General features: G+C 31.9%; 2 protein-coding genes across 2 annotated transcripts; both read left to right on the forward strand.

The window, feature by feature from the left end:
* The first annotated feature begins 5,625 nt into the window (after positions 1 to 5,625).
* On the forward strand, positions 5,626 to 6,594 carry LOC125200987 (LOB domain-containing protein 12-like). Its single transcript, XM_048098841.1, has 2 exons — positions 5,626 to 5,870; positions 6,180 to 6,594. Exons 1-2 carry the CDS (start codon positions 5,715 to 5,717, stop codon positions 6,537 to 6,539), a joined length of 516 nt encoding a protein of 171 aa, XP_047954798.1. The 5' UTR covers positions 5,626 to 5,714; the 3' UTR covers positions 6,540 to 6,594.
* A 3,030-nt stretch (positions 6,595 to 9,624) lies between these two features.
* Positions 9,625 to 14,476, forward strand: LOC125200986. Its single transcript, XM_048098839.1, has 11 exons — positions 9,625 to 9,953; positions 10,348 to 10,390; positions 10,560 to 10,613; positions 11,057 to 11,120; positions 11,683 to 11,739; positions 11,894 to 12,000; positions 12,098 to 12,136; positions 12,891 to 12,979; positions 13,068 to 13,146; positions 13,867 to 13,914; positions 14,034 to 14,476. The coding sequence occupies exons 1-11, from the start codon at positions 9,778 to 9,780 to the stop codon at positions 14,112 to 14,114; spliced, it is 837 nt and encodes a 278-aa protein (XP_047954796.1). The 5' UTR covers positions 9,625 to 9,777; the 3' UTR covers positions 14,115 to 14,476.

Below are 14,476 nucleotides of genomic sequence, written 5' to 3' on the forward strand. Positions count from 1 at the left end.
AATTGATCAATTTGTCGAGAGAATTAGTATAACATGAAATTCAAAGCTCGATTTGTTCAGCTTCCTTCTATAGCTTCAAATAATGAATGAATACAAAAATTTTGAAGTTTATTTGTTTTTATTTTCAAGTAAGTTGAGGTTTGCTTTTTTTAATTATCTGCATGCATAAGAAAAGATTGGAGTTGATTTATTGATTTGCGAATTTATCTAACCATTAAAATCGGGTGAGTTGATTTTGAGACATAATATATGTTCTCTATAAACAGTTATACTTTCTAAATGGTGTAATATATACATTGAAAACCTAACTCTATTGAGTTTCCAACCATATATAATATATTACCAACTCTTATTTTCCATTTTAATGGAGCAAGATGATAGGGACCTCGAACCAAATGATCAACTGAACGAGTCCGACGCCGAAGATCGGCCACCAGCAACAGTGGCTACTCGTTATATTAGTTAGAATAGTTATGTTTCTTAATTATGTCCTTGCTTTATTATTTTTATTGAACAATATCTTTAGGTAGATTTTATTATATTTTTTCGGGTTTTCTTCTTGATTCTTTCCCGAATCGTAGAGTCGAATCAAGCAGGGTCCGGACTCTATATAAAGGGTCCATTAGAGAGTCGAAAAAGGCATTCAAGAACAAAGAAATAAAAAATCTTTTCTTGAAACCCAAGTTTCGAAACCCTAGTTGACGCAACTAGGTTTCTTTATCGTCTTCTTCACAATTTCGTGTGCTCTAATCATTCCGATAGGATTCAAATCCTATCACAAGATCAGAAGTTATTAAATTTTTTAACATGCTACCATATTAACATAAATACAAGTAAATATTATAATGTCAATGTCATTTCTAATCAATAATATACAATTAAACCAGTTAAACATATAAACTATTTTTCCTTCATTTGATATGAGATAATTACAAAAATATAATAGGTGTCTAAAAGAGAATCTTCATTGAATATTATTATAATTACATGAAAAATTGTGTGCTTGTGTGAGGGGCACGAGGGTCATTTAATGCCCTTGCATGGATTCTCTCATCTAGACATGTCGTGGAAGATGTCTGTTTTTTTCATTCTTGATAAGAATTTCTTGTCTTAAAATTTTCAACCAATTTGGTGTAATCATTAATTATTATCTTGAGTGATGCTAACTGCTCATATATGACTTTTTAGATCTTTTTTATTTCAATTTTGTTAAATAAAATTGAAAATTTATATATATAAAAAAACTATTGATAAATTGTAAAAATAGAACAATTTAATAGCACCTGAGAATTAATTAGAATTATTAATTTATGCGTATATATTAAAAATGCTTGTGTGGGCAGTCATCAAATTAATGTAACTGTATAGTTTTTCCTTGTATTTTGCGTTAATTTTATTTTTGTTTCTCGGTGGTATAGTATGATATTATAATTTCATTTCATATATAATTTGAGAAAACAAAATAGTAAAATTCATATTCTAAATATTGATCAAAAGTTTCTGGTCAAATGAAATTAAATGACCAAACACAATGAACTGCAATAAAAAACATTTATCTCTCCTACTTAAAATTCAAAAAAAATTAGTAATCAATTTTTCCATGCATGGAAGTTAACAAATCAAGCATCTAAAAATTGTTAGAATCAAGAAGAGACAAGGAAAGAAACTTGGAATCATGTGAAGAACAATTAATGCAATGAGCTTAGGGTTTGTAAAAACCATCAATTTCTATATTAATCTCTCTGGGAATTGGGCTTCATTTTCTTACCTCTTAATTTGATGTCAGGCTCTCATTAATTGCTTTGGTATGCTAATTGTACAATAAAGTTTTGGTCCACGTAATAAGCTTCAATTTTTGGAATCTTGCTAATTTTTTAGTTCTATGTAGTGGACCAGCATTTAATGTGTCTTGCTTGGGAGCTATCAAAATTCCAAAATTTTCTTCATATTTACTCAACCACCATACACCTAAAATTCGATGTTAGTTTGATCGATATTAAAATTCAACTATATTATATTATAGATATATAATATGACAAAAAAAAATGTCATCATTAGATGAAATTGTATGTAGATTAATCAATTTTATCATGTTTATACATTTTTTAAGCAATTTTTTTTAATTTTTTTTTAAAAAATAATTGTAATCGTTGTATCAAGTACTCAGATAAATCTCGTCCATACTCAGTAGTAAGCTAATAATTTCCAATCTTAGATGACAAGAACATGCCTCATTAACTATTTGCATATACACTTAATTATAATCATTTTTAATGATTAGAGTGAAGTTAGTCTAGTTCAAAAAATGTTCTAATGGTTTATATATAATAACTTTGAATTATTTCTTAGCCTTTACTCTATGGACTAAACACTAGCTATTAGGTCAAATTCCTAGATAAAAATATGTCACTGTCGCATTGAAAATGTATCAAACTGATTTTCTCAAATAAGAAAGTATAACTAATAAAGTGGTAAAATAAAATTGACTTTCATTCGTACCACTTTGAGTCTCAAAGTATATTTTAATTATTATTTGTGGTCATTTCGAGAAGTTGAACGACATGAGTAATATTTAAGAAAGAGTTTTCATATCTGTATTAATTATAGTATATCTTAGAAAATCACCCACATAATTAAAAATGTTATCTTCATTTCAGCTCACGACACTTTCACTACAAAGCTGTTCATTTTAATTATCAAGGCAAAGTGAGACTAAAAACAGTTAGATTATCTACCCACCAATACAATAATTAATTAATAATATATTATTAAATTATTAATATATGCAAGAGAACCACATCCAACACGTATAATTGAGTCCTCCAACTTTTAAATTTCTCATGTGCAATAAATATTACTCCCTTTATTTTTTTTTCCTACGTTTCCTATTTTGATTGATTTAATAAGTGTCCTATTTTACTTGTATTTATTTATTTTGGAATTTGACAAAAAAAAATTATCATTTTATGTATGTATTAATTTTTTTTATTCTTTTGATACGTGTAATTAATCTAACAGCCGAAGACAAAAAGGAGAGAACATATTCACACATAAAAGAATGATTAAGTACATGATTGAGATATTAGTAAAGAATACTAAGTGTAAATATTTTATAATTAATTTCATGTGACACATAGTGGAAGTGTGGATGAACACATTAATTATTGTTACCAGAGAAAACTGGCACTTTGTTATGTTCACGTCTTGTTATCAGTTCACAATTAAAACCTTTTCATGTGCAAATAATTTTGGCAATAATAAAAATATAAATTGGGGGAACAATGTGAATATACAGTACACCATTCTTAGTTTCTTACTTGCAGCACTGACAAATCTTACAATTTGGAAATTGTAAGAATTGAATACAAAAAAATCTGGACTAGATAAAAATTTCTAACATTATTTATAAATAGAATATCACATAGAAAAATATTTTTTTATTAAATGATACAGTAACGAAAAAAATGCTCCTATATGGAAAATTTTAATCAATTTATACATGGGTCTAAATTAAAATGGAAGATAAAATAAAATCTCGATAAATACAATTAAGTATAAAATTTAAAACAATAAATTAAGTGCAAAAATCCAGGTTTGACTAAGATTCGATCTAGTTCTGGAAATAGAAGAATCCATGGAATTTTCTAGATATTATTTAATTTGTTTGTCACATCAATGAACCACTGTCACTTCATCGTGAGTCGTTGGAATTGGTTTGGTTGTAAATTGTAGTAGTAATAAATTAAATTAAGAACAAGCAATGTCCTTAGTACTATATGCTTATGAAGATGATAGTAACTTTTTCTAATTATATGGAAGAATACTAAATCACTTGTACAATTGTTATAAGTTTATTACTCCATAAGAAAAAAAATGTTATCACAAAATTTAATGTGAATGGATCTCAATTGCTTGATGCAGTTAACTACGAATACAATTACTCTAAACATATTCAATATAATAAATTTTATGCATTTAACCAACCATAGTAAAAGAACATAATTTGATTTAAAATTTACTCCCATTTAATACCTTTGTATTTTATATGTATATCTAAAGGAAATGTTACGCTACACATATGTCTTATGTCAGCGTCGCTCTTACTTAGTCGGTGTTAATAGTACGTACGAGTATTATTCTTATCTTATAAACAATGTGATATTAAATTAGATAATTGTTAATGAATTCTAAATTGTAAGTAAAAAAAGGGACAAACAACAAAAATCTGATCCGAGAATTAAGTTTAAGTGTAGCTAGCTTACTACTAATTTCCCAGTTATCAATTTTACTAATTTTTAAACAAAAAATGTAGCAGCTTATATACCGATGAAAATGCTAAGCAGTAGAATACAATACAATACAATACAATAAAAATAAAATTTAATTAAAGTATAATTAGGTCGGCTGGCTCTATTTGATTGCATGTGAAAATATAAAATCACCAATAATAAATATTAGTATGAAATAAATAAATAAAAAGGTTAAATAAATTTGTGACCATTGTCTGCATAAATCCCGGGGCCCAGAAACCATTAAAATGAATGTGTGTATTCACATGAATGTTTTGCTTAAACAAACATTCACATTGAGTTAATCTTCACTTTTGGACTAGGCTTTTCTATAGATTTACAAAAGTGTTTTAATTAATATTAATTACATATTTGTATATTTTAAAACTATTAGACATCTAAAGAGGATATGAGACAAAAGATGTTTACTCAAATTGTCAACCAATCAGAGATTTTGGCAGCAGTCAACGTTCACTTTGCTAAATACACACTTCATTTCAATTTACATGGAGCAACCAAAAATCTTTTTATAAAGCAAAATTTCTCTACCCACTGTTCTTTAATTAAAAAATTCTTTTATTTATTTATTTATTAATTATTACTCCCTCCGTCCCCCATTAGGAGTAACACTTTGATTGGACACGGGTTTTAAGAAATATAAAGAAAAATTGGTTGAAAAAGTTAGTGGAATGTGAGACCCACTTTTTTATATTGATTTTATAATAAAATGTGAGTGAAATGCGTTAGTGGAATGTGAGACCTACTTACCATTTATGGTAAAAATGAAGTGTTACTCTTAATTGGAGACGGACCAAAATGGAAATTAGTAACTCTTATTCGGGGACGGAGAGAGTATTAGTATACGAATGTCTTTACAACTTTATATTCCTTTGAAGATATATATTTTATAATTATAAAAAAAAGCCACACACTGATCCTTCTATATTTTAAAGTGATTTGTCATCCATAATTATTCACTCCCTAAGACACTTTATTTCTACTATGATTATATATATGCACGTACAAATAAACACATGTCGGTTGAAGATACACACCAATCACGAGTTTATTTATGTGAAACAAAAAATTGATGTACTATTAGTCAAAAATGTATTCTCAATTTGTTGAAACTAGGACAACATACTATATTTTTGTAAAAAAGACAAAATAATCTGTTCTTCAACCGCAACAATTCACACTACTAGAAACTTTGATTGTTAATCAAAAAAAGAACTCCAAAAAACAATACCTTCCAAGTAAATTTACCGAAATGTCCTCGCCCTTATCTATATAAAGCATTACCTAATTAATATTCCATCTCCTAAGTTCACACTAACACACCCTTTTTCCATTTATAAATACAATTCTAACTCTCTCCCTTTCTCTCTCTCTCTCTTCCCTTCTCATATTTTCCACATCAAATCAATGGGTGGTACCTCGCCGTGCGCCTCGTGCAAGCTCCTCCGCCGCCGCTGCGCCAAAGACTGCGTCTTCGCCCCCTACTTCCCGTCCGACGACCCCCACAAGTTCGCCATTGTCCACAAAGTCTTCGGCGCCTCCAACGTCAGCAAAATGCTTCAGGTAATTATTCGCGAACATCCAAACGGTCAATAATTTTTGAAAAAAAATAGACATTTCAAGTCAAATTAACCAGGGGCGGACGCAGAATTATTCTTTCTAAATTTCATATTTGAAACATTGAAAAAATGTGAAATTTAATAAATGTGAAATTCTTATTTGATAATATTATAAAAATATCTTAGTAGGGACCTTTGAATGTCCCTAACCACACACTACAATAAACCTTTAATTTTTTTTCGTAACGGTTCAATCTCCCTGTAAAAAATATGTTCGATAAATATATTTATAAAGTTATAAAAATAAATGTAGGAGCTCCCGGTGCACCAGAGGGGGGACGCGGTGAGCAGCCTCGTGTACGAGGCGAACGCGAGGGCGCGGGACCCGGTGTACGGGTGCGTGGGGGCCATATCGTACCTGCAGAGCCAGGTGTCGCAGCTCCAAATGCAGCTGGCGGTGGCGCAGGCCGAGATCGTCTGCATCCAGATGCAGCAAGACCACGAGCAGCAGCAACACAGCCTCAATCAGCTGATGATGGATGAGCACGAGAAGTCGTGCTTTCTGCAAAACAACTTTATCAATTTCTCTAGCGCTGCTAATTCAAATGTCGCTAATGTGAATTACGACTCTTTCAAGAAAGAGTCACTGTACGGACATGACATGGTCTCGTAGTAATTACTTCCATGTCACAAAATAAATTAAATTAGTTTCATGGTTGGTTTTTTCACCTCTATTTTTTTTAAATTTCAATTCTTTATAGATACATCACAACTTATTGAGAATATAATGTGTGAAAATGTGTGAACAAGAGTCAAAATTGTAAATTAGATCAATTTGGTAAAAATGGCATCCAGAGTTTTCAAAAGTCATATTTAGGTAATTCGACGATGAAGCGCAACTCAGTTGGTAAAACGTATCCCCTTCAATGAATAGGTCGAGGGTTCGAGTCAGCACGGGGTAATGAGAAACCATTATTTGATCATCTTTAAAACATAGGCAAGGTCAATTAAGTAGATGATGAGAGCAAGAGGACAATTAGGTACATAATTAATTAAGATGGGTGGCAATTAACAATATGATAACAAGTATGAAAACAAGGGTAAATTCTTAAGTCAACCCTAGCATGTGGAACTCATAAACAAATTACTTAATTAAGCTTAGTTAATATAGATATATTATATTTTTTCAAACATGCAGATTAATATATTATATGAATGAGTACTAAAGGGCGGTGCCAATTTTTTTAAAAAAATTATGAGTTAATGGCATCCAATAATTTTGTAACAATTTGATTTCAAGTATGGGTATGGGTCAAAGTTTTCCATTCTCATAGTAGAAAAAATCCAATTACACATGACATTTTATCAATATATGAGTCTCAAATCCTTTATTCTTTCATACTTATAAATTTGTACAATTATATACTAATAAAGTAGTTAATCAATTGTGCTACGGCATATATGATTGAGATGTCTAATAAAAGTTAAAAAGAATTAAATTAAGAAACTATTTTGTGTGTGTGTAAATAGCTTGGTTCACGTGGGATTCAAGAAGGTGCTCAGTTCATGGACTCCTATATTTTAATATTCAACGACATATTTCACTTTCTTCACCAATTACACGTCTAATCAGCTGCTAATTGTTGAGAGAAAATCTTAATTAGTCAATTAATATAATGGGAGTTTGTTTAATTTAGAACTCTCCTACTTTCCACTCACTTCCTTTTTTGTCTCATTCTTGTGGTTTCGAATTGCTACAGAATTAGGACATAGTTTTGGGGATTTATTAGGTGAAAATAATTTGCAGCCAGAAATAGTAAATGGATGAGATAGTTAATTTATTAGTATTATATTTATTATAATTGATATAAATAATTTGAATATAGTGTAGGAAAAATAAATGAACTTGTGCCTCATTAATCTAATGTAAAAATAAATGTAAAAAATAAAAATAAAATCTCAAAACGACATTATTTAATGTCTTCTTCTTTAGTATTTATTTATTTATTATTATTATTTTTTGCATACTAAGGCAGACATTGAATATGACCCATTAGTAAATATTATTGATATTGATATTGAAATTTATAAATTTTTTTTTGGAAAGTTATGATATTGCTGCGTAGCTTTATTATTGTGCTCATTGTTTTTTTGTTTTATTAGAGCAATTACAATTATTTAAGCTTGTAGTATACGGCCTCAACTTTTATGAAGAATTCGAGGAAATGAGCATTATAGGAAAGGGCAAAAATTGGGTCAAAGTGAATTAAAAAGTAGTATAAGATTAAAATCATGGAAATTTCTGATAGAAGACAAACAAGAAAACATTTGTGCAACCTCGAATTTTGCAGATTCCCTTTTGAAAATAGAAGAATGGATGAATTTAAATCCATTTCTGATTTGAGGGCTCGAGGCCAATATATGCTTCCAAAATCTTTGTTTCATCCTCTTAAAATTATTTGAATATAGTGTAGGAAAAATAAATGAGCTTATGCCTCATTAATGATGATCCATCACCTAGTTTCAAATAACAAAATTAATATAAAAACATCACTTTAAAGTGTTGAATCAAATCAAATAGATATACTCCCCCTAGATGGCGAAAGTCCAGTAGCCGAAAAGCATCACTAGCTTACGCTCTGACCCGAGTAGCATGGGACAAGTGGAATCCCGTGTGAATCAGCAAGGACCACCTTGCAAGGCTAAATACTCCTGGGTGACCGATAGCGAAGTAGTACCGTGAGGGAAGGGTGAAAAGAACCCCCATCGGGGAGTGAAATAGAACATGAAACCGTAAGCTCCCAAGCAGTGGGAGAGGCCAGGGCTCGACCGCGTGCCTGTTGAAGAATGAGCCGGCGACTCATAGGCAGTGGCTTGGTTAAGGGAACCCACCGGAGCCGTAGCGAAAGCGAGTCTTCATAGGGCAATTGTCACTGCCTATGGACCCAGGTCTTCGCAAAATGTTGAAAATATTTGACTCGACGTGAGTTTTAAAAATTGAGTGGAAAAAGTTTGTGGAATGTAGGCCGCACATGTATATATTAGTGTTATAATAGAATGTGAGTGTAATGAGTTAGTGGAAAGTGTAGTCTATTTAACAAAAATGGAAAAAAATAAAGTGGACTGCATTTCATAGACGGACTGAAATGACAAAATTGGACAACATTTCACGGACATAGGGAGTATAAAACTAAAATACATAGAGTTAACGTGGCGGGAATGTAATCAAACGCAAACTCTAAATATTGTACCAACTTCCAAACTATGATCTGGACTGTTAGAAAATGTTGACATGGTAACAAAATAGTAGCAACAGAAAATGTCAACACTGTGTCATGATATTTTCTGTTGCTACTATTTTATCATCTGTTGACATTTTCTAACGATCCAGATTATAGTTTGGAGTTCGTACAATATATGAATTTGCATTTTATTACTACCCTAATATGGCCCTTAGCATGCAACAAACATTTCTTAAAAAAATGCTTACTTATTTTAAAGTATAATAACAACTAAAATATAAAAAGAACATGTCCCATTTATGACCTCTATTTTGCATATACGGTTATGTCCAAATTTTTGCCTATTACTGTAAAATAGCATAATTTATTACAAACTTAATAGTTTTATATAAATATCTATATATAAATATCTCTTATAATTCAAAATATTTTCGATAAATGAGTATAATGAATAAAATTTTGTAACTTAAAATTGCTGTTGTAATTGGGCTCATTGAAAAAAAAAAAGAATTGGGCTTTCCGCAAGATTTTCCTCCGCCATTACAGGCCTTCCAATTTCCTCTGCTTCCATCTCCCAAATTCCCCGCGACTTCTCGATTTCAACGAGATTCATCGCCAGATGCTCGGATTTCGATAGGAGCTGTCGTTTTGCCAGATTCGGAGAGGAAAATGAGAATCGGCGGTGCACGATTTCTCGTTCTGGTATTTGCGGCGGCGATTCTCCACCGCGTCGCCGCCGCGTCGTCGCTGTGTGAGCTCAATGTCGAGGAAAACAACAACGTCTACTACTACAGCCTGGTCGCGCCGGTTCGTGATTTTCCGCACGGGATATTGAGTGAAGATGGGTAATTTTCCTGAATTAATTAATTCTTCTTTTGATTGATTTATAGCTGTTGCTGTGGTTAATTTGAAATATTTTCTGGCAATCTCGCCGCTAGAAGTCTCCATCGACATATGCTGTTAATCATGAGAATGCATGTTGTTTAGCTGAATTAGGGAATTTGGAGAATGGTTGAGTTTAAAATTTTGAGATGTAATTTTATAGGTGAAAATTAGGAAATTTGAAGTGGTGTGTGATGTAATGCTCATGGTTGCTTGTATATTAATTTATGTACTCTTCCATTTAGTGTAGATAGAGAATCTCTTATTGAATAGGACTCTTCGTTGAATTGTACAGCGAAAATATACAAGTTTTGATGTTTTCCTCTTTTTTTTCTTTACTTTTTGGGGGTGATTTAGGTATTATAAGGTGGCTGCAAATGGGACCGTGGTTTGGTTTCAGGTTGGCTCCATCAGGTTACTATTTTAGATTACTTTTCCATTCAGTAAAGCTACCACATATAAGTTGTATAGTTGGTTTTCATTTTGTTCTGGGTGCTGAGTTAATGAGATACTTTTACTCAATTTAATAGATTTTTATGTATATAATTTTCACTGTTGACTTGGAGCAGCTTTGTGACACAATGATATTCAACCATGATCCTCCTATGTGCGTTGGGTGTAAGGTAATGACTTCTTTTAAGCAGCACCATTTCACAAGAATTTTAATTTCAAATATGGTAACAATTTTCAGGAAGTAGTTAATTTAATTTTATGTATTGGTCTCAATTGCATGATTTATATTGCTGAAGTAATTTGTTAAACAGAATATGGTTTCCGGGATGCAAATTTTTGCTGCAAGTTATATGAGTTGGGATAGCAGGATAGCTATAGTGCTTTAGGGGATTTAAAGATGGGATTGGCTATAGAACTAATAATTGCTTTAGCACGTTGCCAATTGCCAACTTTGAAACTTTTTATTAAAAATTCCAGCTGATATGAATTTGAGAACACTGGACCATCAACATGATTGATCGATTAGGTTGGGTGCCTTATTATCTAAAAATGGAAGTAAGAAAGCAATAAGTTTGAGTTAACTTTTGATGTGTGAATTCCTTTACTTCTGTAGGACTGTGGTGGTCAATCACACTGTGGTATGGGTTGCAGTGCACTTGTTTCTAGCAAGATAGAAGGTTAGTACTTACTACTACATTTATGTTATCCAACAGAACTATGATCAAAAGTCATATAGATGATTGTCAAGTTGTTAAAAGTGATAGATTAAAATTGAGCAGTGAATTTACGTAGGATCTTTCTTTTTGTTAAATGAAAAGGGTTCTAGAGAGTGTGCATGGATGGAGGAATTTTTTATCTCTGGCGTATATATAGTCTGGTCCATCAGGTGTTCTTCTAGGATTAGGCATTGGCTTAGATTATAGGTATATGAATTCGTCGAATAATTATGGATCTGACTTATACTTTTGACCTTTACCAACTCATTGTTTTAATAATTACATTAGATTTCTCTTAGAGGACGATGTTGTGATTCATTCATTTTTTTGAGGTAATTTAAATGTTTATTTGAAACCTTAAGGGGAAATATTATTCGTTCCCTCTTCTTTAGTGCATTCCATTTGCTTTTATTACCTTCAACTTTTGAAATTCTGTTGCTTAATACAACTAATGTGTGGCATAGACACTGCCATATAAGGAAGTGCTAAGTTAATTTATTCCAGAAAATCAAATATACTGCAGGTTATCCTGTTTGTACAAGTCTTGGTCAGCCTTCAAGCACACTCATTGATGTCCTTGGTAAGTTGTTCTCGTTAATTTTTAAAACAGAGTCACATTGATTCGACAATTCTTGCCTTTTGCGTTAGAATCCACAACTGGCTATCACGTTTATGTATTTCATGTTTATGATTCTTAGTACAAAATTTTGTCTTATGGTTCCACTTTATGGCAGATAAGAAGAGTCCTGAAAAAGGTATAATTGTTAAGATGACAAAAAGTGGCGAGAAGCGTAACTGTTCGCTCTCTGTATCAGTTATATGTAATTCAAAAGGAGTTCAAGTATGATGTAGTTCTTATAGTGATTCATCTTGTTCCATCATGCTACTATCAGGTTTAGTATTTTTTTTTACTAATTGGCCATATTGCTGTTTTTCAGGGTCCTCAGATGTTGGAGAGTGTTGGTGTATGTGATTATGTAAGTCCTTGATATCTTGTCAAGTCTCAGTCTTTCCTGACCACCTTCTTTTTATGTTTCTGTAAATAAACATATTTCTGTAAAGTTTAGTTTTTATTTAGATTAGTGTGCCTACTTTCAGCTTTTTGTTCTAGAAAAATGTACCTAACTTTGTTTTCTCTTAAAAAAACCCCTCAACTATATGAAAAGTTTGATTTAAGTTCTGCCAGACATAATTCGGGTATGAAATGATGAGTCACATTGTTGGTTCTTAAGTGAATTATAGCTTAATGTGGGTTTTATTGATTAATCATCTTTTGTGAATTAACTCTTCAAGTCAGCTTTCAGAACATCAATAACAGTTTAATTTCTCTGTGCATTATAAATTTAATAAAATATGCTAATTCCTCTTATGTTTGAAATTTCCTATTTTGATGGTAAGGATATCATATGCAAAATTCCCTTTCTCTCTGAAACAATTGACTTTTACATCTAGAAACTTTAGCATTATTTCTTCATATAGAGAAGGTCCGATGGTGTTTTGGTTTCTATGATCTTTTCCTCATACCGTTGGTAGGATGAATACAATGGAGCATTGTGTGTCTTCAAAGTATCATCTTGCAACCATAGATATTGCATTAGCAATGCTATGAATATTACAGATGACTCTTTTTTTTATTAAACACAATGTTTTTGATGTTACAGTGGTCTGAGATAGTTTGACTCTAAAATAAATGGATTTTGTTTTATAACTTTTATTAATTTAAACTGCCAGAACACAGAGCTAAAGCATCCATTAGGTTGTGCCAGGACTATATCCTCTAATGGAAATGGAATGGGCTGGTTTGGTACGTTCATCATCATGTAAGTTCATTTGAAGCGGGTGAGAACCACTATCACTTTTGCATCCTTTGTTTGCAAAAAGATCATTTCTTTTTTTTTTTTTTTGTAGAATCTTGTGCCTCTTTGGATCTTACTTATTGGCTGGTGCGGTGTACCGGTATTTCTTCCTGCATGTTCGTGGAATAGATGTATGCAGACCCTCTATCCTTTTCTATGCCATTTATAATTTTAATATATTTTTTTTATTATTGATCATAATAGGTGTTGTATATTTTTGGGTTAATCATGTTTTGTATGGCCAACTTTAACCACTTTAACATATATCCTAGTCCTGTGCTTTCTCCTCAAAAACCCCTCAACTTTTGATTTATGTCCTGCTTGACATAATCTGGCAACAAAACGATGAGTTAGCTCACCTGGCCTAGTTTTAGGTGAGTGAGTTACAGTTTGATTGCGGCGAATTTTGTTTTTATATATGAATTGACTTTTTCCTGAAATTGAGTATTTTAAATAAAAACATAAAAGTTGGGGGCATAAAACATGATTAACCAAAAATCCACCTAAGAACCTAAAGAGTTGACTCATTATTCCATTGCGGGGCCACTAGAAAATGGCTCTAGGCTTAAAGTGCATTTTAAAACCGTGCTTCAATTGTTCCATGATCATGTTTTTGTACGAATTAGAGAAGAATCTTGATCTCGTTATGAAGATCTCTATATGTTAATATTTAGAATGCCACTAAGTACAAGGCTTTGGTGCTCCACATTGTCTTCATGCTATGGCCTCTTTCAACCTGCAAAGTATTTTTCATGAATTCGAAGAAACATAATCTATTCATGGAGCCATGCTTTTTTTTTTCTTCAGTTGCATCACTGTGATTTGATAAATCTGTCGATTGCGATTTTCAGGTAATTCCCAACCTGGAGTTGTGGGCTAGCTTGCCACACAGAATACAGGTACATCCAATTTGACAATCATGCTTTATCCCTTCCGTCATTATACACTTTCTGCCTACGTAACTATAAGGGGAGATGACTTCCGTATCTCTTCTAACTCCCCACCTTATTGTCTGCAGAATACGTACCACTCTTTGATTCGGAGATTCACAGGACCTTCACAAGTACACAGGAGCTCGTATTCTCCTGTCGATTTCTGAGCTGAATCATTCCTTGTCACTGCTGCGAAGCTGAACTTTTGAGAGCACAAGAGCTCCACGGCTGAGGGTTATTTACGTCCGCCTATATTTCCGCGAGAGATCTGCACATTGCTTGTGCAAAAGATGATTTAATTCTTGCTCAAGTTGTCACATTTTTTTACAGATGATGTGTAGCATCTTGAGTATTGTCTGTTGTTGGTAGTCTCTTTTGAAAATAGATGGTCTTAGTTTATTAATGAAATCTTTGTTTATCAACTTTGCTTTCATCTACCTGTTTTGTTAGTTTAGAAGGATGCTACAACTTATTTTCAACTTGTACTTATTTTAGTGAAATTTATATTTGTAGGAGTCTTTTATAGTTA

The sequence above is a fragment of the Salvia hispanica genome, chromosome 1 (genome assembly GCF_023119035.1).
Source record: "Salvia hispanica cultivar TCC Black 2014 chromosome 1, UniMelb_Shisp_WGS_1.0, whole genome shotgun sequence".
NCBI classification, from domain to species: Eukaryota; Viridiplantae; Streptophyta; class Magnoliopsida; order Lamiales; family Lamiaceae; genus Salvia; species Salvia hispanica.